This window comes from Pteropus vampyrus, unplaced genomic scaffold, assembly GCF_000151845.1.
Source record: "Pteropus vampyrus isolate Shadow unplaced genomic scaffold, Pvam_2.0 Scaffold143, whole genome shotgun sequence".
Taxonomy (NCBI): domain Eukaryota; kingdom Metazoa; phylum Chordata; class Mammalia; order Chiroptera; family Pteropodidae; genus Pteropus; species Pteropus vampyrus.
In genome coordinates, this window is record NW_011888924.1 from 2,912,098 (window position 1) to 2,926,484 (window position 14,387).

A 14,387-nucleotide genomic window follows, 5' to 3' on the forward strand; every position below is an offset into this window, starting at 1 on the left:
AGTCGGCAGTACAACAATGAACCGAGGGTGTGGATTGTGGCCCCTCAGGGTCAGATTAATTCATTTACTCATCAGGACAACTGTAGTTAAGTCTGCAAATAGTCATAGAGCTGTCTTGGTTTTGCCCTGTTTCAGAATACCCAAGGAACAACCTAGGTTTCAACTGAAGGTGTTGGATTCTGCGGAAAGATTACTATGTCCCACAGGAATAGGCACCTTGTTTGTCTGCAGAGATGCCCTTAGTCTGACTGGTCATCCCCACCATTTACTACCCATCTTCCACACCTTAACCCACAGTGCCTGGTGACTTTCTCTGGTGCTGGGACTGAAGTTACTTTGCTAACTGAGTGTTTCAGAAACTGGAACCAGAATCGGGCTGTGACCTGCCCATTCTTCCTGCCGTGGCCTCGTCAAGAGCAGACATTAGGAGAGCAGCTGTCCAGGGCTAAACACAGTGACAGGGCCAGACCGTGGGGCTCAGGGCTGACAGGAGTGGCGTGCACACGCTCTGACTAGGTCGTGCTGCAGAAAGAAAAAATACTATTTGTGGAAAGGGAGAAAAAAGACCCTTTTGAGGAACTTGGTTGGGGCGTGAGAGAAGAGACTGATTTATGATTATGTCAGCCTTGAAAGGCAGAACTTTTGCTGAGAGCAGTGACACGTAGACAAAGCTAAAAATGACGTCTGCCCTGAAGGACACATCCAAATACAAGAAATGTTAGTTTTCCATGGTATCTGAGTGAGTGAAATGACACCAGTCTGTCTGCCAAGAACAAGATAATCACCGGTGAGCTCTCCTGAGAGCCGAATAGCGCAAACATCTATTCAATAATGCTGCATTTTAAGAAGTTTTGTCCCTTGGACACCAAATGTTGACATTCAGAGTGAAAATCGGCCACTAGTAGTTAACAGGGAGAGAAAACGGAAGAGCAGCTGTCACAAGGGCCACGGTCTGGTGAGCAAGGCTTGAGACTCGCTTAGCTGCTGGGCTGCAGGTGCCCTGCTAAATCTGTCCCAAAGAGACCGATGCCTTTTAGTTATCTTAATGGTAACGAAACAGTGAACTGCTGAGTGAAGTTATTAGATTGATAGGGCCATGGTAGAACTGTTCTTGAGGCCAGGGGGTCCACTAAATAGAACACCAGGGAGAAGGCAGAAGAACCTCTGTTCTAGTCGCCTCTGGTGACATCAGGGTCTGATCTGCACCTGGTGGCCCAGGCATCTTTATTCCTCAGGCGTGAACTTCCTGAGGACAGGGATTCATTTGTGTTGTTGGCTTTGATATCTTGCATTAAGGACTCAGTAAACATTTTCGGACAGAGTAAGCTGTAACCTCAGCCGCAGTCTCCCTCTGCGTGGTGGTGGCGATGGCAACTGACCCTCTGCCCGTGAAGCTGAAGAGCGGAAAGCAGTCATCTGAGCTCTCATGCGTCCTTATGTGAAGACTGACTGAAGCTTGTCGTTGTCATTGTCAGTTGTGTTTCTCATGTTGCAGAATTAATTGCGTTTTGTAGATGCTTGTCGGCAATCAGGCACCACCCGTCACCACGGGACAGCCCCTCAGCATGAGGACCTGTTATGGACTGAATGTTTGTGTCCCCCCACAGTTCATATGTTGAAGCTGTAACCTGCAGTGTGATGGTATCAGGAGGTAGGGCATTTAGGGTGATTGGGCTTAGATGAGGTCATGCAAGAGGGGTGCTCACGATGGAGCTCGTTCCCTTCATAAGAAGAGACCAGAGCTAGCTTGCTGTGTCTCTGCCATGTGAGGACAGTGAGAAGGCGGCCGTCCACAAGCCAGGGAGAGAGCTCTCTCTAGAACTGGCTTGGCCAGCACCTTGATCTTGGACTCCAGCCTCCAGAACTGTGAGAAATAAATGTCTGTTTTTCAAGCTACCCAGTTTGTGATGTTTTGTTAGAGCAGCCTGAGCAGACCAAGGCAGACTCTCAGTGTCCATGTCCTTTCTGGAGAATCTCTGAGGACTGACTGTCTTACTCCTATTTAGAGGCTTAAAAAAAGTATCCTGCTTCTCAACTTCTGGTTTTTGTCCTTGAGTGCTACCAAGATGGTTATAGAAATGCCTCACAGGAAGGTCTTAAATTAACATTTGTCAAGAGCACAAAACAAATAGCTCTGTAACTAAATTCACTGGATGAGTAGCGTTCAGCTCGGTTAGAGTTAAGTCACCACTCATGGAACAGTATATGTCTCCATCTTCAAATTGTTGTTGTATTTACCCCCGATGGGAAGACAGCCTCTCTGGAAACTGTTAATTCCATCTTTGGTCTTGCAAGGCAGGAGCCCTTGACTTACCCATTATATAACCAGTTGGTCTTGGCTCCAGGTTGTATGTGCTCCAAGGTTTTCAGGGTGCTTTCTGCCTGCTGAATCCTGTCACAGAAGCAAGTTTTTCTTGGCACCAAATGCTAAAATAATCTCGTGACCCTCATCTGAATGCAAACTCCTCATGTTACAGTCATTTGTAGGAAATTTGCAGTTTATATCTGTTTTCAAAAGTCCTCAAACCATTCTTGACTCCTTCTTATTTTCCAAGGCTGAGAACCAAGGCTGAGCAAGTTCCCATGAGTGGGCCTCATGGGACATATACAACAATATAAAAAGTAGATCCTATCCCCCATGCAGAAGCTTGGTCAGATGTCCACCCCTTGTCCCCTTCCCAGCACAGACAGGGCTCTCTGGCTGCCCAATGTGGCCTCTTCCCTCTTGGCCCTGCGGCCTCCTTCCGTCTGGTCCCTGTGTGCCACGGCAATAGCAGCAAGCGAGGCCGGGGCAGGGAGTCGTGGAAGTAAGGAAGGGGGCCGGCAATGGCAGAGAGAGGACGGACGTGCCAGGTGCTGGCTGTGCACAGCATTGTGGTCTCCTTGTACAGATGAGGCTGGTGCACAGAGGTCGAGAAACTTCCTGTGAAACTCAAGCTGCATGTGCTCCTCCCTCCTCCCTGCCCCAGCTCCTAGAAGAGGAGCACAGGACCACATGTCATTGACGGAGTGTCCCAGTGGCTGGGGCATGGGTCAGAAGCTTACTAAGCTTTACTAGTCCATATCCCCTCATTTAAAAAACAAACAAAACCTTCCGCTTTATAAGAAGTAAAACTCTGGTGCCTTTACTATGACAACCTTCAAAGGCAACACATACTATTAACATTTATTGGAAACCTGACTAGAATTTTCAAAAGGCATGGTTATGTCTGAAAACATATAGCAATCAGGAGGTTTGAGTCTATTGATTCTCAAGTGAAATAAAGCTGGAGACATACAATAAATATTTTCTTTATTGATGTTCTTTTTATATGGAGTTAAAAATCTATTAATATCAAGCTGTTTGCCCTAATCTTCTATTGGAAGTGATTGATGACTAAAGATACTTATGAAAACATCTGCCCTTTATTTCCAGTAACACTACCTTTGAAGAGCAAGCTGATTAATGATTTTTAACTGCTTACTGTAAACGAGAAATAAAGCAGTTTTGTGAATTGCTGCAAAGAAGAGAATCGCAGTTGATCTGCACATCACTTAATTAAACTAGATCATTTATGGAAAACAAGTACCTTCGATTATGCTAAAAAGAATCTGTTGAAAACAAATTGGAAATTATTCTGCCTTTAGTGAGGAATTATGCCATTAGTGCTTCCTGAGGTTACTAGCAAAGCTTTTATCTAAGATGGTGGCCAAATAGGGGATGGGTCATTTACTGTAATTGCTTAAAAATGCTGCTGTGTGTGAACAATAGTTTTAATTTCTTGCTTCCATTAAATGGTGTCATTCGTCTTATGAGGAACTCTCAAAGTTTATTAACATTTGAACACTCACTTGAATGATGACATTTTGATTGAAAGTCCCTGAGTTTCATGGCGCTTTGAGTCTGAAAATCAGCATGGCCTTTCCTACCTGCCGAATCCCAGGCTCCTGTCCAGAAGGTCCTCCGCGGTCCCTGTTTGCGTTTAGACTTCCAGTCAGAGGCCGCTTCTGCCATGGGCCGTCCCAGTGCAATTCTACAAAGTTAAAAGCCTCTTACTTATGATGCCATTGACATTGGTGTCCTTCCCAAGGAATAGGATTTTGAACTAAGGTACAAGGTGGTTACCCGACTTTCTCTGGATAATCCTGGGGCTCGTATTAATTCTTTTGTTTCTATTACAAGGCAATTTCCAGAAAGAAAAGCTTTCTAAAAGTTGTTGTTACCGTCCTTATCACACGAAACTAACTCCGAACCATTTTCTATCCTGCGCCCCCCATCCCCATAACATTAGATAATTTAAGAAAGATGGCAGTTCTCACATGACTTTAAAGAGCAGCCCAGCTTGCTGTGAAGTCTCTGCACTTCTCTTCTGCCTCATGACAGCAGGCCTCGTCCTGGCTTTGCCCTGGCTCAAGCCTTCCTCCTGCTGGGAATGCACGTCTTATTAAATGTGAGAAGAACCAGAGAATGGGGACCCTTCCCCTGCTAACGCGCACTGAGCTCACTGTGACCATTTTAATGGCTGTTGAAATGCTGGCAATGTACCAAATGTTTGAACCATTTCCAGAAGCTTGTCAATTTCAGTCTCCTCTCACATGCCTTGGTAGTAGTATAGGAAGACATATATAGAGATTTTCAGTGTGATACCTACTTAGATACTTTATAATATAAATTTTTATACTATCATTTATAGTCATGTTTTTCTGGGGCGGGGGGGAAACCCTTCTGTTTTTTCACCGTTTCTCCAGGACTCTGGATCGATTTGGAAATGTCCTACAATGGGTCCTTTCTGATGACTCTCGAGACCAAAATGAATTTGACCAAACTAGGTAAAGAGCCTCTTGTTGAAGCCCTGAAGGTTGGAGAAATTGGCAAAGAAGGGTAAGGGGCTATACGACTTTACTAATCCCACCCTGGGGAACCGACCCCTCCCTCTGGCCTTGGAGAAGCAGATCAGATGTGTAATGGTCTTGGATTTTGAGGGAGCTTCCTTGTACGCGCTTCTGGAACACAGAGGGTTTCAGGGAATGGTCCCCTAGTGTCATTCCCTGCAGACTGTGAGTCCTCATCTCTGCTCAGCGCCTTTTGGCCTCAGTGCTGCCAGTGGGGCACATAGTATTGATTACCCAGAAAGCCTCACTGACTCAGACCCGCAAGGCAGGCTCGTCCGCACAATAAAATCATCATTCAGAAAGTACCTCCCACTTACTGCCACAAACAGCCATGTGTGGGCAAGGCTAAGGTCCCAAAGGGGTCTCTCTGCTTTAATCAGTCAGAATTATTTATAATTAGCGATTGATTTTGTAGCCAAGAAGGTGCTCCTGAAGTGTTTTGAGATTCATTTTCCCTAAATAATACAATATTGATTTGCTTAGTAAATGTCTCTCTTTGTAGAAGATACTGTGTCCACTGTCCAGAGTTTGCCTGATTCAGTAAATATTCCAAATTTGCGAACTAATTAATGAAGCGCGATTTTTTTCTATTGAATACCTAGAATGGATAAGCTGGAAATTTTACATTCCCACGCACTTTTAAAATGACTGATTCTGACTACAAATTTAAATTATATAATTGTTTTTACCAAACTAACAATGCTAATTGGTTTCTGCTTCTCACATCTCTAGCCCCTTTGCATAGAATTAACAGTACAACAACAGGAAAACTCAACAAGGAGCCACCTTCTCAGGGTCTAAATTAAAGATATAGACTTAGATTTTTGCTTAGTTATGATACTGACATGCTACTTCTATTCATATTGTAGTAATAGTGAATGGGGGCAGTCGGGGCATACATTCGAGAATGTTTTTTTATTTAGATTATTCTCATTTATCCAGGTTACTTAATGAAATGCTCCTTTGTTTAATATTGGAGAATTTCATGTGCTGTATACAATCTAACTTGTATCTGTGCTATTTTCCTTTTATTTTTCTGTTATTTGTTAATATGTGTTTGGATTCGGCAATCTGTGGATTGTGTTTTCTGGTGAGTGGTATTTATCAAGTCTCCACATAGCATTTCATGCCCTGTCATTGCTGAGTCTTGTCTGGTCCCATGTGACGCCCCTAGGAAGCTTGTCCTTTCATTATGTTCCTGGACATAGGAGCTAAGTTTGTAGACCCGAGAAGATTGAGATCAGGAGGATTTAAGAGGCTTTCCTGGCAGAGAGAATCCTACAAACTTCCCTGATTTGAATTGCCAGGGTCCTGATCTTGTCCTGTAGTCACACTCAACTTCTGTTTTTGGACACCCCCACCTGTTGCCATGCACACCTGAGCATCATCAGTCCAGGCTCATGACCGTAGATTTGCAGAACCAGCTGCCCTATAACATGAAGCGCATCAGGCGGAAGCAGTCTTGAACATGAGCTCTTACTAAGCAGGAGCATGACAGAGCACACCCGTTAGAAGCATTTGTGCAAGGAGCCCCTTATAGAGACAGCCCTGTGCTGGCCCAGCTGCTGGGACTCCACTGGAAAGGGGGGGTCTTGGGCAGCATGTGGGGCCCCAAAACAGCCTTGTCCCTGAGATTCTCACCACCTAGGCATTCATGTTCACTGTTACGCAGCTCTCTTGGCACAATTTCGAGTTCATAAACTCCGGGTGCTCAGAGGATGGACATGTTTCTGAGTAAGCAGTGCTTCTGTAGACTGCGTTAAAAATGTCCTCTGCTTTTGGAATATGATGGTATTATATTTACTTTGTAATATATTTCCGAAGTACCATTTTTTCCCAGTAGAGTCTGGTATAAAATATTTTGCTCCCTCCTATGAAGGTGTTAAATTATATGTTGATGTGTAATTGGCTGTCATTTCATTTTAAAAGCATTTTGCTTGGTAGAAAAAGGCCTGGGAAAATGAGTCTTTAACCCTTTTTTGCATAAAGGAACCCTTTGAGAATCTAAGGGCTCTGGATCCTTCTCCCAGAAAAGGCCTGCACGTGTGCCATTTGGCTCACAATTCCTGGGAGCATCGAGAGCCTCTGAAGGCCCATCCATAGCTAAGACCCTAATTGCAGAAGTGATTCTAGAATCTACTTCTTCACCTCCTCAGCCCTGAGCATATGGAATCCTCCTGAGGCTACGTGCATGAGAGATAGTCACTATGCACAGTAGCTGTTACTAAGCATGTAACCTTTGATGCGGACATTTTCCTTAGTATTAAACCTCTCCTGAGAGCAACAGCATCTAAAGAGATGGCCAGCAGCCGCCCTTTTCCTCCTGGCCCTCCCTGTCACCCACGGCTGCCAGTCCAGGGCCTCGCTTCCACAGGGCTTGTTCCCCTGCTGCCCCGCCCTGGTGAGGCCTCTGCTTTGTCTCCCTGCTTATTCCTGTCCCCCTTCAAGTGTGCAAATGATCGTGCCCTTAGGGAGTCTCAGGAGATGATGCTTCTACTTACTGGTAGGAAGTTTCTTCACATCTCCATATTATTACCCCGAGGGCGATCATGAGAAACTGAAATCTGTTCCTTTATTCTAGTGAAATCCTTTTCCTTTTGAAAAGTGTGTAGACTTTATATTTGCAGACATTTTTCCTTTCGTTTTTTTATTCCCCAGATAGTCTTCCTATTACATAAGTAGTTGATGTAACTCTGGGGAGTAAGATACTCAGTGGAATCTGGTAGTGAGTGAGCTGAGCAGCCTCAACTCTCGGATGGCCTGAGGAGGGGCAGCGAGCCCGGCAGGGCGTTCCCCGCGTTGGCTGCTGCTTGAAGGAAAGGTGGCCTTGGAGTGGGGCCTTTCCAGTAAGGCGCTTGGCCTCTTCATACTCTGCCCTTGCAGCCCGGGCTTGGCATGCAAGTCCCTGTATAGAGGCCCTGTGCGGGTCACTAGTGTTGGGTCACTAGTCCACAGTATGCCCCAAACCACCACCACCCCACCCTGAGGCCCCTGATGCTTTGGGACCCGAGTCCTTGCAGCCCACCCCGTGACTAGGTCTGGCTCTCTAAATGTACGCACGTGTGTGTCTGTCTGTGGCAGCTGCCTGGGGCGGATTTCTCTTAAATAGAAGAAAATGAATATATGCTCATGAGTGTGGTCACCTACAAAGCAGTCACCACGCTGGGCTGTTTTATCTAATTATGTGTCCTTCATTTAAAGCATTTTTTTGGAGCTGCTCTTTTAGAATTGCTTCTGGACTCTGTGACATTCTTTTAACTGTCCTGAGTGGCCGCAAATCATCCTGCTTTGTAGATGAATTGGATCTTTGAGAAATTGCAAGGAGTCGTTCAGAGGCAGTGGTGATTATGAGACCAAGAAATAAAATGTTTGGTCCAAGACAGAGTATCAGTGATAAAATAATTCTGTTTTTCTTATGTGTCTGACTCCAGGCACATTTCCAGAAAGATTTTTAGCAGAGGCAGCAAAACTGGAATAATCCTTTTAAGGTGGCTCTTTGAAAGGATATCGCCTTCATCTAAGGCACATCTTACATAAGGATGTGTGGTGTGTCTTTCCTCAAAGTTCATGATGACATCATAAGGTTGAGCTCATAAAATACATGTTCCGTTATAAAACTATCAGCCAAACAATAAGTTGCATATTTAATTAGTATTGGGTGCCACATAATATAGCTCCCCCTGCAGAGATTAGAGGTAACATTTGGTCAAAATCAGAATTTCACGTCATCTGATCTACTTTAACTGATATAGCATCGTCTAACTTATTAACTTCAAGCCACAGAATCTGTCCTGCAGAGGATTAATTCAGGAACCTGAGACTCACTGCAGTGCTCGGCCTTTGGCATCTTCTGCCCAGGGTCTGGAGGCTGCCAGATGACAAATACTGGTGGGGACCAGAGGGGCCAGTGGCTCAGCAGGTTTCACTGTGGTCCCAGGTCTCGAGGCAGCTTTTGCGCTGGGCGGATGGGGAGCAGGACACAGATTCCTTACTTGGCAGCTCTAGGTCTGAGCCCAGGGAGCAGTCATTTTACTGGTGGAGAAGTAAGACACGTTTCTGAGATGGCTGTGTTATCTTTGGGGATTTGTGTCCCTGACTTTCCTCATCTCGATACAGTTGAGGCTTTCTTGGAAGTCATATTTTGGTGTGTACATTTTAACTAAAAGAAGCTCTAATGAGAGCCGCCTAAGCATGGAAAGCTCCAAAGTCACTTTGTGGCCAGTGAGCGCACATCATTTCCGGGGCCAGCCAGGCCTCTGAGGGAAGCAGGACAGACAAGTTGGATGCCGTTGCTGTTTCCGTGGTCGGGGACCAGAGGCCGTGTCTGCAGAGGGAGTCGCCCTTTAACACACTCAAGCCCGCTGGCTGAAGCGCTGGCTCTAATGTTTCGGAGCTGGGGTTGAGGACCCGGGTGTCTTGCCAGGGCGGACACTCGCAGGGTCCTCTTACAGCCAGGCTCCCGTTTCAGGGGCGGAGATTTCAGTCCTGCCCTCCCAGTGCTGGGGCCTCTTCTGGGCCTCAGTCCACACTGGGCGTTGTGCTCTGCCCTTGAGTGTCCTTGGCTCTCATTCGCTGGGAAGTGACTGCCCCAATAGGCTTCTTCTGGTGGCCCAAGGTCAGCAGCAGAGGCAAGCCCCAAAGGATTATAGCTGCAGGGAGATAGGGCCTCGACTCCCCTGCCTTTCCCTGTCCTGGTGATTTTATCCTTATCAAAAATACAAGACCCAGCCTCTGTCTGCTTTGTGACCATTTAATTGCATAATAGTGTTCAGAGACTACTCTATCCTGTGTTCATTTTGTCCCAGTTAAGTCTCTGAGCCCCAGACATGGGTGGGCCCTGCCTGTCTGCCTCCCTGAAACACAGCCACCACCCAGGGAGGGTGCTCCCTTCCGTGGGGCTGAAGCTCAGCCAGGAAGCCCCCAGCGACCCCCATGCCTGTGCAGACAGTCTCCAACCTGGAAAGATTAATGAGGGATATTGCTCCCCAATGAGGCTTTCTAGTACCTTGTTTTTAAAATGGTTTTTAAAAGTGTACTTCTCCAGGACAGCTTCTGGGTTCCCATGTTAGTTGCTTCCTAGAGTTCCTTGAGATTTGTACCCTGTGGTAGCTGGCTTTTTCTGTGACCTTCAGGAGCTGGGCCAGGTGTGGGTTAAGATATGTAATTGCACTAGGAAGGAGTCTTGAATCAAAACTAATTTGGAGTTTACTGGGTCAAAGAGCATCATAGTTGTTGAACTCAGACAGTCGGGGGACTTGCCGGAACATCCCCGTCATCAGTGAGAGGTGGTCCTGTCTCCGGCACAAGCTTCACCCCACCCTTGCAACCATCGTTCTGTCCATTCACCCTCCCACTTGGCTGTTGCTGCACTGTTGATGAACTTACTGTGTTTCGTGTCAGCTGCACCAAACTCCCACCACCTGTTGTGATGCATGCGCAGAATTGCACTCTACAAGCCCAAGTCCTCCGTGATCCTCCCAGGGGACTTAGTGCTGAAGCGTCTCCTGGGTAACCAAGCCAGTCTGCAGACTCTTGGGTTGGGTCTCTTCTTTTTCGGATGGACTGGGGAGAATGATGATGTGTAGTGGTGGTGGCAGTGGAGCGTGTTTTCTCTTTCTAAGCAGAGCATGGGTGATGGGCAGGCTGCGGTGGTGACTGTGCCCTGTTCAGTTGCAGGCCCAGGGCATACTGCCTGGCCGACAGCGACGAGGAGTCCTCCAGTGCTGGCTCCTCCGATGAAGACGATGCTCCAGAGCCCAGCGCGGGAGACAAACCGCTTCTCCCAGGGGCCGAAGGGTGAGTGGATCCAGCTTCTGAGGTCTCCAAGGGTCAAAGCAGCAAGTTGGGAGTGAGCTTTTTTCCCCCTCTTCCTCTATGATCTTCCTTCCTCCTTCATACTGAATGATGGTTTTGCATTAATAACCCAAAGTCAGTGGCTTGTTTAAATTCCAGATCCCAAAGCACAAAGACCCATACAGCTTTCCTTACTTAAGAGGGTCCCAACCAATATGGCTTTCTCTGATTGTTGGAGTAAATAATAGAATTGAAGGGTGTGTCTTATCACAAGGAGCACAAATGATACAACACCACCCCCTGGTGCTCTGTGGAGAGCATTACTCCTCATTTAGTTGGGTCACACTTCCGTTGAGCTGCTAGTTCCTACAAAGCTGACACATTCAGGTGATTTCTTTGGTGAGTTTTGAAAACGTGGATCACTTAGCCGATCTTTTGGACCAAGAACTTCATTTCTGGGGCCCCTCTTTGCCTTTACTTGGACTGTGGAATGATCAAAGTGCTTAAACAGTTTCTCTGTACAGATCTTTAAATTATTTAGTGAGTTGAAGAAACTAAGATTGTAAAGAAGCCAGAAGCATCTGTAAGAAAACATCAGCCTATTCATTTTTGAAATCCCAGGACGTGAAAAGAGAATCCAGACATTTGAGGAGTTAGTTCTAAAGTTCGTGTGCATTAAATCTATGCACTTGACCTTCTTGGAAACGATTGCCTTTCCCTGCACACATACACACAGTGTTCTCGATATCTGGAACTGTGGAGGATTTTAAAAAGCAAATATCCTCTCTTATGGCAGACACGACCTGATAGAAAAGCTTGCTTTCTTCACCTGCTAGCATGTCAGCTTGATGTAGCATTTTGTTTTAGAACTTCCTAAGCCCTTTAAAAAGTAGTTGTCATTCAAAGTTGGTATGACGCCACCTAAAAGGCAGTCAGTTAAAAACTGTGTTTTGTGTCCCTGTCGATGCGATATGATTTCTTATTGCCATCTACAGATGGTGAGATTTCTCTAAGAGGACACTGGATTTGTATTCAGCAGTTTGAGGGTTATAAACATGAGTTGCCTTCTCATTTTGCCCTATGAGAACTTTGTCTGACTCTCCATTGTAAAGATTCAGCTCTGTGTGATGTTTACACCTTATGTAGTTTTCAATTAGGGATTATTTTGCCCGCCCCCCGCTTGGGGACATTTTTATTGTCATGACTGGGAGGAGTGTGCTAATGACATAGTAGGTAGAGGCTAGAGGCCAGGAACACTGCTCAACACCCTGTGATGCACAGGACAGCCCCACAACAGAATGACCCAGTCCAAAATGTCTGTGGTGCTGCAGCTGGGAAACTCTGGTCTAAAGTGAGTAGAGAGCCACAAAGTTTTTGTTTGTGAAGGAGCAAAGCTCATACTAACGTTCGCTTGTGTCCTTCATTTAAAGGTATGTTGGCGGTCATCGAACAAGTAAGATTATGAGGTTTGTTGATAAGATTACCAAGTCAAAATATTTCCAAAAAGCAACGGAGACAGAGTTCATTAAAAAGAAGATTGAAGAAGTCTCCAATACACCCCTGCTGCTAACCGTAGAAGTACAAGAATGTCGAGGAACTTTGGCGGTCAACATTCCACCTCCCCCAACTGACCGGATATGGTGCGTAGAGAGGCCCTCAGGGACAGCAAGTGATTCCCCTTGTTGCGTGGCTGTAAAAGTCCCAGCCTGCTTACCCTTGACTTTATGGAAAGTACCTTCTCTTGGGCAGAAGCACTTTCACACATTTTCAGTGGAACCTTAATGTTAGTTGTAAACCCAATTCTCCTTTCTTCTCTGAGTGGTTAATTCGCATATAAAGATTCATCTTCACATGTTAGGAAGAGTTTAAGTCAGTAGGTGAAGTTTATGGGTTGAGCTGTTTTCTATTGATCTGTCTGCTCTCTAGAGCCAACTCTTCACACCAGTGAAAACAGCTGTCATTTGTAGAGCTCTTAGTCTCTGCCCGCCCTGGTCAGTCCTCACAGCATCCTGTGGAGAAAGGTGCCATTGTTATCCCCACTTTACAGGCAGTGGTCACACGTCCAGCAGCCCCAGGAGGTCAGGGAACCTTCCCTGGCCAGGCCTGGATGTTCAGGAGGCGGGAGCATATGCACTCGGTAACTGTCGTCATTCTGTGCACAGCGCTGTTGTCGCACGAACCCGTGGTTCTCACTCTCACCTGCGTGTCAGTTACTTGAAGACTTGTTAAAAATAAAGCTACGCCTAGCCCCGCCCCCAGGATTCAGGAGTTGGGGGACTAAGCCAGGAACGAGAATCATGGAAATAAATTACTAATGGGTCCAACAGGAAAAAAATCACTGCGAATCTCAACTTAAAACCAATATTCAAAGTCCTGTAAAATGTTCATAAGTGTATACGGGGGTTACCTAGGAGACCTCATTGTACCGTAAACAACACTCGTATGAAAAAGGTAGCTCTGTCCTATCAGAGAGGGACATCAACACGCAGTCCCCATCCTTAGTGTTCAGAAGGGTTTGTAGGAATGATCCGAAGATTTTTGAAATGACTAACCATTTAATGATGACATTGGTGTTTCCCAGTAAAAACTTGAAAATACCATTTTAGATTTTACTTTTTCAAAGTAATATTTTCATTGGAAAAAAGTAAGAAAAAAAGCCTATAATAACCAGTTGGTACCTATCTGTACAGTCTTCCAAACCTAATTCCATGTGTTTTTAAATGCTAAGAGTTGATACATTTCTTCTCCTTCTCAGCTTTAAGCTTTATCAGTTATAAATGCCACTGCTCAGTGAGAGGTAAAATTGAAGGCCTCTTGCATCATGCTACCCAACGCATGCATGAATGCTGAGCTATTTGTTATCGATCCACAGAGATAAGTTTAGATATTGAGTATGTAGAAACGTTTATAGCTATTTGACATTTTTAGTGTGTTTTTTAAAACACTGGTCCAGGACAGGTTGAAGTGGATAACACAGTCTCTTGTCTGGATACTTTACCATCAGTGCCAGTCTGCTCCATCAAGAAGCCATAATAATCGTGGCATGGAGTGTGGGATGAAAAGCAGGTTACAGAATGTTCTGTTTACATATGCATTTTAGGAGGATGGGGAAAGTGGACCTCACTTCTCTCACTGGTCACTTTTTTAGGGGTGAGATTCAGAGAGGCTGCAGTGTCTTTCACATCCAGCTTCATACACTTGCACGTTTTGGGTTTTGTAATGTATATACTACTATAAAAATAGAAACAAAAAAGGTTGTTGCCATGCTATGAAAAACAAAGCCCAGGCCACACAGGCTTTTCCAGTGGCACTTCCTGGCTTTCCCAGTTTGTCAGAACTGTTCTCAGATCATCACAGCCTACACAGCCCAGGGACACAGGGAGTTCACATGTGTACTTGCTGTGCTGTATTATTTTGTAGAGGGGATTTTCAGAATAAGAGAACATTTAAGTAGTGATGTAGGCCTGTGTAGAAGGAATGTTGGCTGTTGGTACTTGTCTACTTCCTTCCTTTGCTTCTAAATGTGGTTATTACTTGTCTTCTTTAAAAAGGTATGGTTTCCGGAAGCCACCATATGTAGAGCTAAAAGCGCGGCCAAAACTTGGAGAGAGAGAAGTGACTTTAGTTCATGTGACAGACTGGATAGAGAAGAAACTGGAGCAAGAGTTTCAGGTAAACCTGCAGTGTCATCTAGTGTTTCACACTGAGTCTAAAAGCTCTGG

General features: G+C 45.5%; 1 protein-coding gene across 2 annotated transcripts in view; it reads left to right on the top strand.

The window, feature by feature from the left end:
* TEX2 (testis expressed 2) overlaps nucleotides 1-14,387 on the top strand; it is an 88,566-nt gene that overhangs the window by 72,607 nt on the left and 1,572 nt on the right. The window contains exons 8-10 of one of the 2 annotated variants that reach the window (XM_023535665.1): nucleotides 4,729-4,861; nucleotides 10,543-10,668; nucleotides 12,096-12,305. In XM_023535665.1, coding sequence (XP_023391433.1) covers nucleotides 4,729-4,861; nucleotides 10,543-10,668; nucleotides 12,096-12,305 — 469 coding nt within the window. Of the gene's footprint in view, nucleotides 1-4,728; nucleotides 4,862-10,542; nucleotides 10,669-12,095; nucleotides 12,306-14,387 lie in introns of those variants that run through there. The other variant, XM_023535664.1, reaches the window with a different exon arrangement.